Here is a 17,683-nt window from a genome sequence, read left to right on the forward strand (position 1 = left end):
CTGGAGAATTGCAAATCTGTCAGTTTAATGCCCACACATTGTGCCCCCATACAGTGTAGTTCCCCCATATATTGTAGCGCCCTCATGTAGCATCGGCGTCTCTCCCCCCTGCCAGGCAGAGACGCCGTCCCCCTTACCGCCTCGATCCTGCTCCAGCGTCTTCCGGCCTCCCTGCAGCTGCTGCTGGTGCACGCAGCTTCCCTGGCTCTGTGCTTAGGGCGCGCGCGTGCTCCCTCCCTCTTAAAGGGGCCGCGCGCACCGTCCTAAAAAGTCCCCGGCCAATCACAGGAGGGCTTTCCCTATAAGAGGCACCTCCTCCAATATGGAGGTGCCCGTGCAAGGTTGTTGCTTTGTGATTCTTACTTTGCTTCAGCCCCCAGGTCCTCTGCAAGTCAGTCCTGTTTGCCAGTCTGATCTTCTGCTCAGTCCGCTAGCCTGACTTCTCTTCTGCCTGACAGTCTGTCTACAGTCCAGTCCGCCAGTCTGTCTATGGGCTCTGCCCGCCTGCTTACCTGGAAGCACCTGCCTGTTACCTGCCGTGCCTGCCTGCCCGCTTACCTGGAAGCACCTGCCTGTTACCTGCCAGCACGCTTACCTGGAAGCACCTGCCGTGCCTGCCTGCCCGCTTACCTAGAAGAACCAGCCAGCTACCTGTTGTGCCGCCAGCTTGCCTACCCAGAACACTCGCCTGACTATCTGCCTAATCAGCCTGCTTGTCTACCCGGACCACCCGTCAGCCTGCCAGCCGAAGCTTATCCGCTGTACCGGTCAGTTCCTGCCTACTGACCCGTGGGAGTCACCTGCTCATACATGGTCGGTCCCAGAGTGGCACCTGGTCCCTCTGCTCGGTTCCTCCCTCCACTGAGCCGCCGTGCGACCTCGCCGTGAGAGTTGATACTTACTCACGCCCCTCCTTGCACCGCAGCACAGAGGTTCCACTACTCGGATCCGTAACAGTTTGCACGGGCCATGGAACCCGGTGGCCCCCAGGCTCCTTCGCTTGCTGACTTGTACCAGGAGGTTTCTCGTCAGAGATCCCAACAGGAAACCATCCTGACCTACCTGTGGTCTGTCAACTCCCGCCTGGACACGCTGTCTGTCCCACCTGTGTCCGCCTCAAGCTGAGCGGCACCCGCTCTGGCGGCGCCTCAGCCTACTGGTGCCATGGCATCCAGCTCTGGACCCCGGCTCTCTGTGCCTCCTCGTTTTGGGGGTGACCCCGCCTTATGTCGGGGTTTTCTGAACCAGTGCACGCTGCACTTTGAACTCCTGGCACATCAGTTTCCCTCTGACCGGGCCAAGGTGGCATTCATCATGTCTCACCTCACCGGGGAAGCATTGGCATGGCTAAACCCTTTATGGGAGAGAGGGGATCCCCTGGTGTCAGATCTTCCGGCTTTCCTCACTGCCTTCCGGAAGGTCTTCGATGAGCCTGGACGAAGGACTTCTACTGCCTCCTCATTGCTCAGTCTCCGCCAAGGGAGTCTCACCGTGGGCCAGTATGCCATACAGTTCCGTATCCTCGCATCTGAGCTTGCCTAGAACAACGAGGCCCTGGTGTCCACCTTCTGGGAGGGTCTTTCTGGACGGAGCAAGGACGAGCTAGCCGGCCAGGACATTCCTACCACCCTGGATGACCTGGTGTCACAAGCTACCCAGATTGACATCAGTTTCTTGGAATGAGCTAAGGAGACTACCCGGGAGAGAAGATTTCCTCATCTTGCTTCTGTTTTCCAGAAACCTGCCTCCCAACCAGCAACTCCCCGGGCACGCTCGCCCGAACCCATGCAGATCGACCAGACCAAGATGGTCAAGTCTCGCCAAGAAACACGCAGAGCCGAGGGGAGCTATTTTTACTGTGGTAGTAAGGATCATCTGATCCGTTCCTGTCCGGTGAAGCCAGGAAACTCCAGCGTCTAGGACCGCTCGGAGGAGAGGTTGTCCTAAGCAAGAGTAAATCCACTCTGCATTTTCCGTGGAGAGGCGTGTGCGCCTACCAGTGATGATTGCCCCAGTGGAACTGAAATCACGCTCAGACACCACACTAGCAGCCAGGCAGGCCAGCACCTCCAAGGCATATAAGGAGAGGTTGGGCCAAGTGTTCAGTTTAGACACCCAATAATTAAAGGGAACTGAAGCGTCAGAAAGGACGCACGTATGGTCACTTAAGTAACCCTTGACCATGTTCTGCAACTTATCCCTCCTTGGCATTATTACAGGCACAGATAGCCCTTGCTGTTGTGCTGGTTTACTGAAAATAGCCCAATTTGTGCACATTTTCCTCCACCTCCATTGGAGCTGATGTTCGTGTCTCTCCCCATTATCCCTTAGTGTAGAAAAGAGCTGGTACCTCTGCCACCAGCATTGTCTGAGGGTGACGTTTTCAGCAACTGATCTACAACGGCCCTCTTGAACGATTCCATTGTAAAACTCTTTGGTGACTCCAAAAGGAAAGAAGGAAATTTCTCCTTGTACCGTGGATCGAGAAAGGTGGCCAAGCAGTATAGGTTGTTGGATAAAATGTGAATCACGCGAGGGTCTTGCCACAGACACTTACACATGAACTGTGCCATGTGGGCCAAGATGCAAAAAGGCAAATGTTCTGTGTCCCCAAAAGTACCCATCCTCTCCTCACGCTGACTTGCCTTCTCCTCCACCTCCTCGTTCTCCTCTCCAGCCCATCCAGCCTGGACAGACATGAAGCTTGGGTTGGGTGTCCCCTCTATAGCATTACAAGTCCCCTCATCACCCATTGTTGCCTCAGAATATTGAGTGGGCTGGGTAGTAACACCCATTGGAAAATCTGGCTCCATACCAACATGCTGGGCACTCAAAGCTTCCTCTCTGAGATTATGCAGTGATTGTTTCAAGAGACACAGCTGCGGGATGGTTATGCTAATAATAGCCTGATCACTGCTCACGAGGTGTGTGCAGTACTCAAAGTTGAAGAGGAAACGAGACTGGTGATTGATGGGCTTAGACCCAAAAAGTCACCAGGTCTGGATGGCTTAACATCCGAGTTCTTTAGGACCTTTAGGGACTATTTAGTCCCTCTCTTGACTCGGGTGTTTAATGAGTGTCTCTCCTCAGGCACTCTGCCGAGATCATTAAGGAGGTCAGCTTTGATCATTTTGTCGAAGGCTGAGGATCCGTCACGCATTGATAATTGGCATCCCATAGCACTTCTCAATGTGAACAGGAAGATTTTGGCTAAGATACTTTTCAACAGGCTGGTGAAGTTTGCACCCCGGCTCCTTTCGAAGGCTCAGCACTGTTGCGTTCCTGGCAGTAGCACTTTTACTGCTGTTCTTGTTGTCCAAGAGGCCATGGAGCAAGGCAGGGCAGGCCTTTGGAAGGGGTTCTTGCTGACCCTGGATCAGGCAAAAGCCTTTGATAGGGTTAACCATGAGTACCTCTGGTCCACTCTTGAGGTATGGTCTGCCTGGAGGGTTTGTGGACTGGCTTAAGACCTTGTATGCAAAGGCTGAGACTTTCCCTCTGGTAAATGGGTGGATTGGACAACCTTTCAGGGTAGGATCTGGTGTCCGTCAGGGCTGTCCTCTTAGCCCTTTGCTTTACGCCTTTGCAGTTGATCCCATTCTCAGAAGGTTCGATTGTGGATCGTTGGCAGGGGTGCGGATGGGCAGGGCGGCGCCGGAGGCTATCCTGAGGGGTGGCCTATGCGGACGATGTCACCGTCTTTGTTTCTTCGCAAGAGGATGCAATAGTGGTGATGCCAGAAGTGGAGCGCTACTCTGAGGCATCCGGGTCAAAGGTCAACCAGGATAAGTGTGAAAGTCTCTGGCTGGGAGGCAGAGAACCGGGGTTTGATCTTCCGGACAACCTCCCCGAACACCAAGAACACGCCAAAGTTCTGGGCACCGAATTCAGCCAGGGTGATTACCCCATGAAAAACTGGGAAGGCAGAATCAAAAGGTGTCGCCCAAAGAGTGGACCAATGGAAGGGTTGGTCTTTGACCCTGAGGGAAAAGGTTGGCCTGTGCAAAGCTATCCTGCTCCCCTTGATAATCTACCTAGGCAGCATCTGTGTCTTGCCAGAGCCTCTTTGGACACGGGTCTACAGTCTGTTCTTCCAGATGTTATGGGGGAATAGACTGAACCTAGTCAAGCGGGAGGTCACTTACCGCACAAGGAGACTAGGGTGGTTGGATATGGTGAGCTCCGTGGTGTTCCTAGTGAACACCTTCTTGAAAGTTAACGTGGCAAACCTCTGGAAAGAGAGGGCTCCTCCGTGGGTATTATCCTGCAAAGGATGGTTTCAGCCTTTCTTCCAGGAATGGGAGACAGGGGGAAGATTGATGGATCTTCGCACACCGCATGGGCATCTCCCCGCTTTTGTTACCCTGGTTCTGAAAATGATCCACCGGTAAGGTCTGGGAATGTGGGAGGTGAGGTCCCTCCCGAGGAAACTCCTCGATAGGAGGGTCTTGCCTTCTCATTTTCAGAGTCCATTGGTCCTCAAGGACTGCCCAAGTCAGGATCTGGAGGTTGGGTTGAGTTTGTTAAATTCTAGCAGGATCCCCAAGAAGTACTGGGACTTGACTTGGCGCTACTCCCGTGAGGCTTGTGCTAACATACTGGAAAGCATGAATCAATTCATACTTCATTGTCCCTTTAATACAGAGGTGTACAACAGGGTGGGAGTTAACATTGGTTGGCCGTGGCTGGCTACTCTGTTCTATGCCGGGTGGGCCTATGGAGCGTTCGGAGACCTTGGGAGAAGGGACCGAACCATTTCATTCATAGAAAGTGTAGTGGCCAGGTATTTCACGTGGAACACACAAGTCTTAGTTTCGATGCAGAGTAAAATCCTCAGTGTAGATGAAGTTTGGAGGAACATCCTAGGTGACCTGGTGAAGGTACGTTTTCTGGAGTATGAAAGACTGGGTGCCCGGAGGGCGGCCCGTCTCTGGAGGGGCTTTTCCTTCAGGGTGCCTTAGTCCGGTAGTACTGCTATATCCTGGTGGTGGGCTGATGTCTTCTCACCCTAGATTTTTGTTTTGTATTTATGTCTCCTGAATAGAAGGTTTTCAAGCATCGAACTTGAGCCTTGGATGGTGAGTGAGTATGTAGGTTGCCTTTGCCCTGGCCTCTGCTCAACTTGGTATGGCAGATGCTACAGACTACAATGTTTTTCTCTGAAGGACTTTCAGAAAAAAAAATTCCACACAGCAGCTGAACGCCCCCTTGCCCTGACTTGGCGCACAGCAAGGGTGCTCTTGGGAACAGTTGACCCAGTTCTCACTCTGGGCAAATCACGACCCCTTGGTGCCTGTGTTGGTGCTACTTATCCATCTTCCTCTGTGCTGCTGTCAAGGCTATGCATGCCAACGGTCCAGGTCGGATCAGTGGACTCATCATCGACTACCTCGTCTTCCATCTAATCCTCCTTCCCAGTTGACATTGTAGGCTGACTTGATAGCAACTGTGTCTCATCATTAGCCTCCACCTCTGGAGACTAAAAATGACGTTCCGCCAAGTGGCTTTCTTCTGGCCATAGGTCCTCAAATATTTGAGCATCAACGCACGCCACCTTCTCTTGTCCCTCTTCAATGCTGCACGGTGATAGTCCAGAGCCAACCAAAGGATACGTACCAAACAGATCCTCGGAGTGGCCAAGTTTGGGGTCATATGTATCCTGTGACTGATAATGGTTGGAGGAAGGAGAACCAGCTTCAGGACTGGATGGGCCTGTCTTCTGTGTATCCACAGTAGACTGTGTGGTCGTGGAAGATTTGTTGCTACTTGACAAATGTGTAGAGGCCTTGTCTGCTATCCATGACAGAATCTGCTCTTGCTCTTCTGGCTTCCACACACGTTTACGTTCCAAACCGGGAAATTTTTCCAAGAACATAGTGGATGCATCAAGCTTCTTCTAACCTGACACAGACAGAGTGCCTTCTCGCGCACCACTGAAAACACCACGTCCACGTCCCATAACAGGCTTTTTTGCCATTTTGGGTTTTGTTGACAGATTTTCAGATGTTGATGGCACAAGCCAAGCTAGCTGTCACAGCCAAAATAGTGGGTAAAATGGCCTGGTGCATGCTTTGTAGCAGGCAGTAGGAAATGTTTGGACTACTGCTTTGTGTAGGGAACGCTTTTTTAAGTGGACTAATATGGACAGAAGGTAGGCTCTGACCCCTAAAACAGCAGGGAAAATAGACCGGTGCTAAAAAAAAAGGCAGCACAAAATGCTACTTCTGTGTGTGCTGGAAAATATTGCTTTGCCTCTGACAAGAGCTGTTTTAAAATTGACACTGGAAGAACACATAATCTCTCCCTCCTTGTACTCTGACTTTGTTGTGTGCCTTCAGCTCTGAAAAGAGCTATTTTTTGGTGGTATTATGGAGCTAGTGAGCAGCTCCTTTAAACACAGAACTAGTATACATTGCAGGTAGCCCTTAAAAGGGCTTTTGTTTTATCAAAAGGCCTAAACACTCTCCCTAGCAGCTCAGCAATCTCTCCCTATGCTTATAGAATGCAGGCTCCAGACACAATGTGCACTAAATGGCGGCGGAAGCAGGGTTTAAATAGACCCTATGAAGCTGGGTGGCCAGCCAATCACAGTAATACCACAACCAAGATGTCTGCGGCATTACTGTGATTGGTTATGAAGCCCAGCATGTTTAGTGGCTGCAAAGGAGGCACCAAAACTGCAGGGCGGGACATCCGAATATAGCGAAGCGAGTACACAAATACTCGCAATATAACTAGCAACCCGAATACCGTACTATCCGTGGGTATAGCGAATAGTAACGACTACACTCGCTCATCACTAACGATCAGCTCTAATCCAGCCATCTTCACCATTCTCATTATACAAGTATAAACCATATAATTCTGGTGGATAAATCAAGACCGAACACAAGACCTTCACAGCCGTATACACATCATAGGGGAGATCTCATGACACCTTCTCTCCATCTACCTGATGATCCTGAGGAACATTGGGATCTTCTTGTTTACAGTCCTGTGGAAGAAGAGGATGTGGACATCTCTCTGGTGTTGTCTTCTTACTGGATAGATCTGGAGGAAACGCATACAGGGACTGAATTCATTCTTTACATACAGATAATTATAGGCCGTGTGTATTCAGTCCTGTCTATTACCTGGTGATGTGAGGGGCTGGGGAACCGCCATCATGATGTCCTTGTACAGATCTTTGTGTCCTTCTAAATACTCCCACTCCTCCATGGAGAAATAGACAGCGACATCCTGACATCTTCTAGGAACCTGACACATACAATGATACAGTCATCCCCCTGATCCCTTCATAGCTTTACTATAAAATGTCCCAGCATTCCCAGCAGTGTCACCTCTCCAGTCAGCAGCTCAATCATCTTGTAGGTGAGTTCTAGGATCTTCTGGTCATTGATGTCCTCATGTATCAGGGGGTGAGGTGGAAGCTCCATGATTGGGCTCAGGGGTCTTCCCCATCCCTCAGACACAGGGTCCTGACAGCGCTCACTAGAGGTCTTCTTTACTACTGTGTAATCCTGATTATGGAGAGACACATTAATAAATCTCACTACAGACATTTCCAGAGTCCTCACCTCTCCAGTTCTGTCCATCTGTTATTCCCATAGATAAGAATGATGTAATGTGACGTCATCAGAATCTCTCACCTCTCCAGTAAGCCGGAAGAGGATCTCTAGGGTGAGGTGGAATATCATCTCCGCCATCTTGTCTGTGTCCATATCCATCTTTGATGCGTAATTAAGGAAAATTCTCTTATATAGAAGATCTTCACTAAGAGGATCCGATATTGTAGAGACCTGAATGAGAAGTTGAGCAGATGTAAAGTCATAAAAATCCTGTGTAATAATACAATTACAGGAGATAATAAGGGAAACATTTGAGGAGATTTAAGTTTTACAGTATTTAGCTTTCTTCTTTACATCTACTGTAGTAATAAAATCTATATGTTTTAGGCCACAGACAACAAGCAGTTCCTTCCTTCGAGTCAGCAAGTGAATACCTTTCTCATAGACTCATCTTCCTTATTGCTAATTCTCGTCTCATTTACCGACACTGGAATCGGCATTAGCAATACTGCAGGAGATATTCATTACACGTGACATGAGAAATAACTATGGCTCTATAAACGTATTTGGCCAGAGTCCGTTACTGACTACATCTCCACAGGCCGTCTATATGAATGTTTCCCGTCTTCACCGGACTTTCATTTTCTATCACGTTAGATCTCAGGTCTGATTCACACTCAGAAGTTTGAGGCATTTATAAAAGATTGTTTGTAAGACCACAAAGACAGGAGTTATTTGATACCAAAGTTTCCATGTACAGTGTTTATGGGGTTTATTTCTGGCCTTAGGCTTTCCTATATTACAAGAAAAACTCCATAAAAAAAGCAGATATTAAAATCAGAAAATAAGAGGAATGATCCAGTGTATCAGGCTATAAACTTAAATAAAACATAGCTTTTATTGAGCCATTAAAAAATGCTGCTACCACCATAATAAGTCTTAGTGCACACAAGGATCACAGCTGTCTCGACCTATGCGTTTCGACGTGCAGTCTTAATCATGGTCTGTCTGAACTGTGGACTAGTGAGCATATAAAGGTAGGTTGTAATTAAAGATAATAGTTATGTGCTCACTAGTCTCTGAGGTCAGTATGATTACCATAGACAAAAGGGAAATAAAAAGGTTAGTGACACATTATTATTACCCTCTAAAATTAATATCATTGACATGTAGAAAAAACAAAAATATTTGTGATTCAAATATAGAATGAATATAAAAACTAGCGATATACCATGTCCAAGGTGTAAACAAAACTGTCATTAATATTGTAGCATTAGATCCTGCCTGAGATTCAATCCAAAGGGTACTCGGGTTTCTAACATAAAAATCCAATATGGTTCCCTATTTAGCAGTTTGCGTCTATGGTCTCCCCCCCCGGATAGGTCTATACACTCTTTCTATGCCTTGAAATTTCAGTGCTGAAACTTCCCATTTATGGAACGTTCGGAAGTGTGTTGACGCTGCTGAAATATTTGTGGCCAAAGGATTAACCACATCAGATATGTGTCCTCTAATCCGTAGTTTTAAAGGGCCGGTAGTACAACCAATGTATTGGATCTTACATGTAATACATTCAACAAGGTATATAAGCCAGAGTGTGCAGCAATTAATAAGGTCATGTATTTTGTATATACGATTATTATGCAGTGAGGTAAACATATCCTTTGTCACTGTGTGTGAACACGCTTTACAGCGGCTCGCTCCGCATTTGAAAAAACCACTAAGGTTTAACCAGGTAGTAGATTCAGAATGCCTATGCTCTTCACTCAGGAAAAGACTGGGGGACAGGGTGGTACCACAGCCACAAACCGAATATCCTTGGTAAGAATATTATTAAGCCCCAGATCCTGGTGTAACATTGTATGTATTTCTTTATAATGGACACCACTTTGTTATACTGCGGACTATAAGTTGTAGAGAAGTTTCACATCCCAAATCTTTTTTTCGCTCCTTATTTTTGGGAAGATCCTTACGTTCTAGGCTCGATGCCATTTTGTATGATTTTATAAGATTCCAATCAAGATAACATTTTTTTGCCAATCTGTCACAAACTTCACTGGCTTCCATATCAAACGCAGTATTATCAGTACAATTTTGTTTCGCCCTAATTAATTCCCCATATGGAATATTGCGCGTGATATGCAGCGGGTGGTAAGAATTGGCCTGCAGAATACTGTTACTGGCAGTCTCTTTTCTATAGGGTGCTATTTTTACTGTATTGAGATATTTGTCACCGTTCAATTTAAGATCCAAAAAATGCATTTCTCTAGAATCAAAACAATGTGTGAATCTCAAATTGAAATCATTGTTGTTGAGATTATCTGCAAATTTCAACGCCTCCTCCTGTGTGCCTCCCCACATCAGGAGGAGGTCGTCGATAAATCGACCGTACCATGTGATTTTTGGGCTGTAAATATTGCTCTCATTGTAAATGTCTTGCTCCTCCCATTTGGACATTAATCCAATGACAGTGAAAATTTGCTAACCATACTTACTCCTCTTCTTCGTAAAAAAAAAAAAAAATGATTGTCAAAGCAGAAATAATTATGATCTAGAAGAAATTCGACATGATAATGAATTATTTTATTTCTACTGTATATGTGCTATAGGTATCCAAGTGATAGTTCAGGCTAGTTAATGCTACACTCTGTGGTATGGATGGATATAGACCTACACATGTGATCAAAATTGTTGGTACCCCTCGTTTAATGAAAGAAAACCCCACAATGGTCACAGAAATAACTTGAATCTGACAAAAGTAATAAATTAAAAACCTTTGAAAATGAACAAATGAAAGTCAGACATTGCTTTTCAGCTTCCACAGAATTTTTAAAAAAATGAAAACTCATAAAATAGGCCTGGACAGAAATGATGGTACTCTTAACTTAATATTTTGTTGAACAACCTTTTGAGGCAATCACTGCAATCAAACAATTTCTGTAACTGTAAATGAGACTCCTGCACCTCTCGACAGGTATTCTGGCCGACTTCTCATGAGCAAACTGCTCCAGTTGTCTCGCGTTTGAAGGTTGCCTTTCCCAGACGGCATTTTTCAGCTCTTTACAAAGATGCTCAACAGGATTTAGGTCAGGGCTCATAGAAGGCCACTTCAGAATAGTCCAATGTTTCCTCTTAGCCATTCTTGGGTGTTTTTAGCTGTGTGTTTTGGGTCATTATCTTGTTGCAAGACCCATGACCTGCGACTGAGACCAAGCTTTTTGACACTGGGCAGCACATTTCTCTCTAAAATCCCTTGATAGTCTTGAAATTTCATTGTACCCTGCACAGATTCAAGACACCCTGTGCCAGATGCAGCAAAGGAGCCCTAGAACATAACAGAGCCTCAACCATGTTTCACAGTAGGGACAGTGTTCTTTTCTTGATATGCTTCATTTTTCCGTCTGTCAACATAGAGCTGATGTGCCTTGCCAAAAACTTCCATTTTTGTCTCATCTGTCCATAGGACATTCTCCTAGAAGCGTTGTGGCTTGTCAACATGTAGTTTGGCAAATTCCAGTCTGGATTTTTTATGATTTTTTTTCCAACAATGGTGTTCTCCTTGGTTGTCTCCCATGAAGTCCACTTTGGATCAAACAACGACGGATGGTGCGATCTGACACTGATGTTCCTTGAGATTGAAGTTCACCTTTAATCTCTTTAGAAGTTATCCTGGGCTCTTTTGTTACCATTCGTATTATCCGTCTCTTTGATTTGTCATCAATTTTCCTCCTGCGGCCACGTCCAGGGAGGTTGGCTACAGTCCCATGGATCTTAAATTTCTGAATAATATGTGCAACTGTAGTCACAGAAACATCAAGCTGCTTGGAGATGGTCTTATAACCTTTACCTTTAACATGCTTGTCTATAATTTTCTCTTTCTAATCTCCTGAGACTACTTTTTCCTTTGCTTCCTCTAGTCCATGTTGAGTGTGGTACACACCATGTCACCAAACAGCACAGTGAGTATCTGTAGCCCTATATACAGGCCCACTGACTGATTACAAGATTGTAGACACCTGTGATGCTAATTAGTGGACACAACTTGATTTAACATGTCCCTTTTGTCACATTATTTTCAGGGGTACCATATTTTCTGTCCAGGCCTATTTCATGAGTTTATTTTTTTTTCAAAAATCTGTGGAAGCAGGGTTGAAAAGTAATGTCTGATTTTCATTTGTTCATTTTCATGGGTTTTTAATTTATCATTACTTTTGTCAAATTCAAGTTATTTCTGTGACATTGTGAGTTTTTCTTTCATTAAACGAGGGGTACCAACAATTTTGACCACGTGTGTATAACATCGCATAATAGCCAGTGATAATTCTCTTGCTATAGAAAAATCTTCAAATACAGTAGCCACAAATTTAGAGTCCCTAATGTAGCTGGGAATTTCTTGCACTAGTGGTTGAAGATAGAAATCTATCCACACACCCAGTCTCTCTCCCATAGAACCTAAGCCCGCTACTATTGGTCTGAGTGGTGGTGGAAATATGTTTTTGTGGTCCTTAGGAAATTAATGATATATAGGTATGAAAGGTTGTTCCACATAGAGCTGTTCCGCAAGTTTTTTTTTATCCAAGGCTCCTGTACTCAAACCTTCTTGTAGCAATATATATAATTCCATATTGAAATCATTGGTGAGGTCTCTGATTAGTTCCAAATACACATCAGTATTTCTTGTTTCTTAAATTAATCAAATTGAGCTTGAGCTAAATCGAATGTAATACCACTATTGTGCCCCACTTGTCTGCTTGTCTGCTGTCAAATCCATATTAGTTTTGATTTCCCTCAGGGCAATTTTTTCTTTTCTAGTTAGATTGTTATTTTTATTTCCTTTATGAGTGATTTCATTTGTTTAGAGAAACCAAATCCTTTTCAATAAGATCCTGAACTGGTCTAAAACCATGGGACGTGATTGAAGTGGATTAAAGGATGGATTTCCCCTATGAAACAGACTATTCAGAGAGGAATCAGACTTCATAGATTCCCTCTCCAATGATTTCAATTGTAATAACACCTTTTGTTCTGAAAAAGATTTGTTAGGAGTAATATCAGAATTAACTGTTGCAACATCAGTAATATTTTCAACATCAATATCAGAGCTATCAAAATGACATTTCACAGTAAGGGTCCACGCCAGTCTATTAACATTCAAAATTGTTCTAATACAGCAAACTCGTTGGTAGGGGGAAAACTTAAAAGTGATAATTGTTCCTCTGATAACACAAAATTGGACAAATTCCAAATCGGTAGCTCTAATAGCGGTGGTTTCTGTTCCGGGTGGTATATGTGTTTCCGCTTGTGTTTGCGGCCCCCCTTTCCTCCGTTTTTTGGCATGCTAGTAGATGTATTTTGCTGGATACTTCTGCTGGTCATAAATTGCTGATTTTCACTTGCCGAGCTTACTGAGGAATCTGAATGTTCATCTGATTTGATGTAGGAAAGGTAGAAGAAAAATCTGTAGAAACAGCCATACCCTTCAAACTTACTTTGGCAGGTTTTGTTGTACGTTAGTAGGGACGTTTTTTTAGAATAGAAAATGGAGCTTTATCCCAATCATACACTTTGTTCTGTGAGTAATCCTCACTATCATGTTTGAATTTCGTTTTTTTAAATGTTCATAATAAAATCTTCTATCTTCGCTAAATTAGCTTTCAGTTTGTCATTATGGCTAGTGAAATCCTTGTTGTGCACAAATTTGTCCAATGAGAATTGGATACAAAAACTAAAACAGAAATAAAAAGTTCCAGCTCCTCATATTTCAGGATTAACCCATCAACTTCAATGAACAATCGCTAAGGCTGCAGTTCCACTCTGTGTGAAATGTCTCATCATACAGGGCTGTGGCCACTTATTTTAGCCTTAATCCCCTTGGTATCATCTCCTTTTTCACATACATTTCCAGAGTTGTAAAATCCCAGCAGATTATTAATTCTTGAGATTTTTAAATCTCAGGCAGGATCTAATACTACAATATTAATGACAGTTTTCTTTACACCTTGGACATGGTATATCGCTAGTTTCTATATTTATTCTATATTTGTATCACAAATATTTTTATTTTTTCTACATGTCAATGATATTCATTTTAGAGGATAATAATATATGTGTCACTAACCTTTTTATTTCCCTTTTGTCTATGGTAATCATACTGACCTCAGAGACTAGTGAGCACATGATAACTATTATCTTTAATTACAACCTACCTTTATATGCTCACTAGTCCACAGTTCAGACAGACCATGATTAAGACTGCACGTCGAAATGTAGGTCGAGACAGCTGTGATCCTTGTGTGCACTAAGACTTATTATGGTGGTAGCAGCATTTTTTTAATGGCTCAATAAAAGCTATGTTTAATTCAAGTTCAAAGCCTGATACGATGGGTCATTCCTCCTATTTTATTATTCATGAACCAGGCTGCTCTGGCTGGATCTGAGCGAGGCTGAGACTGAGCGGACTTTACTGACCTTTTTTTTTCTCAGATATTAAAATGTTTCAAAAGAAAATTGGCACCAACAATTCTTGTAATAAGAAAAAAAAAACCTGCAAAAAGCACAAGACACATTTTGTTACTTTTTAACAAGTTAAACATTTGTTTTAAAAGAAATTAAGTCTTTTGAGCACCAGAACAGATGTACCCTGCAGGGATGGCACAGGTACGGCTGCTACACCCACCCTGGCAGTTTAACCACTTACTGCTGTCAAATGCAAACATGGCATCTAAGAAGGTTTGACAGAGTTCGGTCAATGCCCCTCCTCCCCAAGTACTCGATATTATGTGGCTGCCTAGTTATTCCGATACTTAAATGCCTAATAATGGTGTCTGGGCCTGCAATGTACAAAAGTCTATTAGGCCGGGCCAGAGGCAGCGTCCAATAAGTTACCTTTTAATGCCTCCAAACACATTAGACTAAAACACAAGTAACTTTTTTATTTTTTGGCAAACAGAGCTGTAAGATCGATTATTGTTTGCAGGTCGAGTGACAGATTTTTTTGGTACCATTTTGCATATATTTTTTGATCGCTTTTTATGCAGATTTTTCAGACATAAAATGAACAAAAACCAGCAATACAGTAATTTTTTCTATATTTTTTGCGCCATTCGCTGCGCAGTAAAAGTGATCAGACCGATTTGTTCATCGGGTCGGTGCGATTACAGCAATACCAGATTTATAATTTTTGTGCTTTGCTATTTTTACAGACTAAAAATAATATTTTACAAAAATGAATTTGTTTTAGCATTGCCATTTTCTGAGAGTTGAAACTTTTTTATTTTTTTTTGCCGAATGAGCTATATTAGGGCTATTAGCTATATTAGGGCTTGTTTTTTGCGGTTTGGTGGTTTCATTTTTACCATTTTTTTTCTAACACAACTTTTTGATCACTAATCAGTATGATGAATAAGCGATGTTTTGGTGTGCATTTATTTTTATTTTTTTTACGGTGTCCGCGAAACAGAATAAATAACATGCCAGTTTTATAGAGAGGGTCATTCCGGATCCAGTGATACCAACTGTGTGTACTTTTTTTTTTGTTGTTGTTTATTTTTGTTGCATCACAATCGCTGCGTTTTAAATGGTGAAACGGCTTTTCGTGATGTGTGCGGTTTTTTGTGTCTTTTACATACTTAATTTCACTGTGGGACATGTATAATTTAATTTTTTTTATCACTGGTCTCATAAACTGCAGTACTCGTGTACTGCAGTGTATGAGAATAGTCAGCTTATAGCTAGATCTCACAGACCACTGTACCCTGGGGTCATCACGTGAAGTCAGGGTACCATAGTAAGCATCGGGACCAGCAATTCTCATTGCGGGGGTCCGGTGGTTACAAAGGGGGTCTTGTGACCCCCTTGTAACAACTTAAATAGTGCTGTCGCGATTAACAGCGGTATTTAAGGGGTTCATCGGTCGCAAAAACGTCTGGGGCCGATACTGCAGGGTGTCAGCTGTCATAATGTTGTTAATGAGCTAACTGCACAATTTTAGTTAAATCACATCCATAACAACTTTATTATACGCTATTATCCTATACACAGCAACGTAGATAGAAATCACAGGTCCTACAGGAATAGCTGTACTTGGGCCCCCAACCTCAAAAGGGCAAAAAATTATCATAATAATATATATATATATATATATATATATTACAGACCAAAAGTTTGGACACACCTTCTCATTTAAAGATTTTTCTGTATTTTCATGACTATGAAAATTGTACATTCACACTGAAGGCATCAAAACTATGAATTACCACATGTGGAATTATATACTTAACAAAAAAGTGTGAAACAACTGAAAATATGTCTTATATTCTAGGTTCTTCAAAGTAGCCACCTTTTGCTTTGATGACTGCTTTGCACACTCTTGGCATTCTCTTGATGAGCTTCAAGAGGTACTACATAAGGAGCATAATGGGGGCATTATACATACTGCATAAGGGGCATAATGGGGGCATTACACTGTGTGGGGGCATCATACATCCTGCATAAGGGGCATAATGGGGGCATTACACTGTGTGGGGGCATCATACATCCTGCATAAGGGGCATAATGGGGGCATTACACTGTGTGGGGGCATCATACATTCTGCATAAGGGGCATAATGGGGGCATTATACTGTGTGGGGGCATCATACATCCGGCATAAGGGGCATAATGGGGGCATTACACTGTGTGGGGGCATCATACATCCTGCATAAGGGGCATAATGGGGGCATTACACTGTGTGGGGGCATCATACATCCTGCATAAGGGGCATAATGGGGGCATTACACTGTATGGGGCATCATACATCCTGCATAAGGGGCATAATGGGGGCATTACACTGTGTGGGGGCATCATACATACTGCATAAGGGGCATAATGGGGGCATTACACTGTGTGGGGGCATCATACATCCTGCATAAGGGGTATAATGGGGGCATTACACTGTGTGGGGGCATCATACATACTGCATAAGGGGCATAATGGGGGCATTACACTGTGTGGGGGCATCATACATCCTGCATAAGGGGCATAATGGGGGCATTACACTGTGTGGGGGCATCATACATCCTGCATAAGGGGCATAATGGGGGCATTACACTGTGGGGGGGCATCATACATCCTGCATAAGGGGCATAATGGGGGCATTACACTGTGTGGGGGCATCATACATCCTGCATAAGGGGCATAATGGGGGCATCATACATCCTGCATAAGGGGCATAATGGGGACATTACACTGTGTGGGGGCATCATACATCCTGCATAAGGGGCATAATGGGGGCATTACACTGTGTGGGGGCATCATACATCCTGCATAAGGGGCATAATGGGGGCATTACACTGTGTGGGGGCATCATACATCCTGCATAAGGGGCATAATGGGGGCATTACACTGTGGGGGGCATCATACATCCTGCATAAGGGGCATAATGGGGGCATTACACTGTGTGGGGTCATCATACATCCTGCATAAGGGGCATAATGGGGGCATTACACTGTGGGGTCAGTAAAGGGGTCCTGTACTATGAGGACAATACGTTTCCTCCCTTCCTGTCTCCATAGTTGGGTCGTATGTATCTATTACAGGAAACAGAACAAAAGCCTTATGATTCTTATAAAGGGGCAACACAAGACCCCAAAAGAGTCTCGGTGCTGAAGGGGTTAATGCCCCCTGCGCCCAGTAATGGGGTCTCCACATACCTCCACCTGCAGAGCCGCCACCACATATATGGCTGCTCTGTGCGCACAGGAGCTGTGATGAGGTCACAGGAGGGGAGGAGTCAGGGGTCACATGATCAGGGGCCTCAGTGGATGCAGGACTCTGCTGTGCTGGTTGTCATGGTGCTGGATGAGCTGAAGTTTATGTGTGGGGTCAGGAGGGGTTTACAGTGTGGATGTAGCAGAGCCGCGTGTGTACGAGGCGTACGGAGCAGAGCCGCATGTGTGCGAGATGTACGGAGCAGAGCCGCGTGTGTACGAGGTGTACGGAGCGGAGCCGCGCGTGTACGAGGTGTACGGAGCGGAGCGGAGCCGTGTGTGTACGGAGCGGAGCCGCGTGTGTACGAGGTGTATGGAGCAGAGCCGCCTGTGTACGAGGTGTACGGAGCGGAGCCGCGCGTGTACGAGG

General features: G+C 44.6%; 1 protein-coding gene across 1 annotated transcript in view; it reads right to left on the reverse strand.

Annotated features, from left to right (window-relative positions):
- Positions 1-17,323, reverse strand: part of LOC141191535 (uncharacterized) — a 43,511-nt gene extending 26,188 nt beyond the window's left edge. The window contains exons 1-5 of the mRNA XM_073661428.1: positions 17,257-17,323; positions 14,037-14,112; positions 7,650-7,799; positions 7,341-7,520; positions 7,134-7,257 (exon numbers count right to left, since the gene is read on the reverse strand). Of these exons, the coding sequence (XP_073517529.1) occupies positions 7,134-7,257; positions 7,341-7,520; positions 7,650-7,727 (382 nt within the window). The 5' untranslated portion in view covers positions 7,728-7,799; positions 14,037-14,112; positions 17,257-17,323. The remainder of the gene's footprint in view (positions 1-7,133; positions 7,258-7,340; positions 7,521-7,649; positions 7,800-14,036; positions 14,113-17,256) is intronic.
- Between the last annotated feature and the right edge of the window lie 360 nt (positions 17,324-17,683).

Source organism: Phyllobates terribilis, unplaced genomic scaffold (assembly GCF_046119375.1).
Source record: "Phyllobates terribilis strain yellow unplaced genomic scaffold, ASM4611937v1 Scaffold_47__1_contigs__length_9908305, whole genome shotgun sequence".
Taxonomy (NCBI): Eukaryota; Metazoa; Chordata; class Amphibia; order Anura; family Dendrobatidae; genus Phyllobates; species Phyllobates terribilis.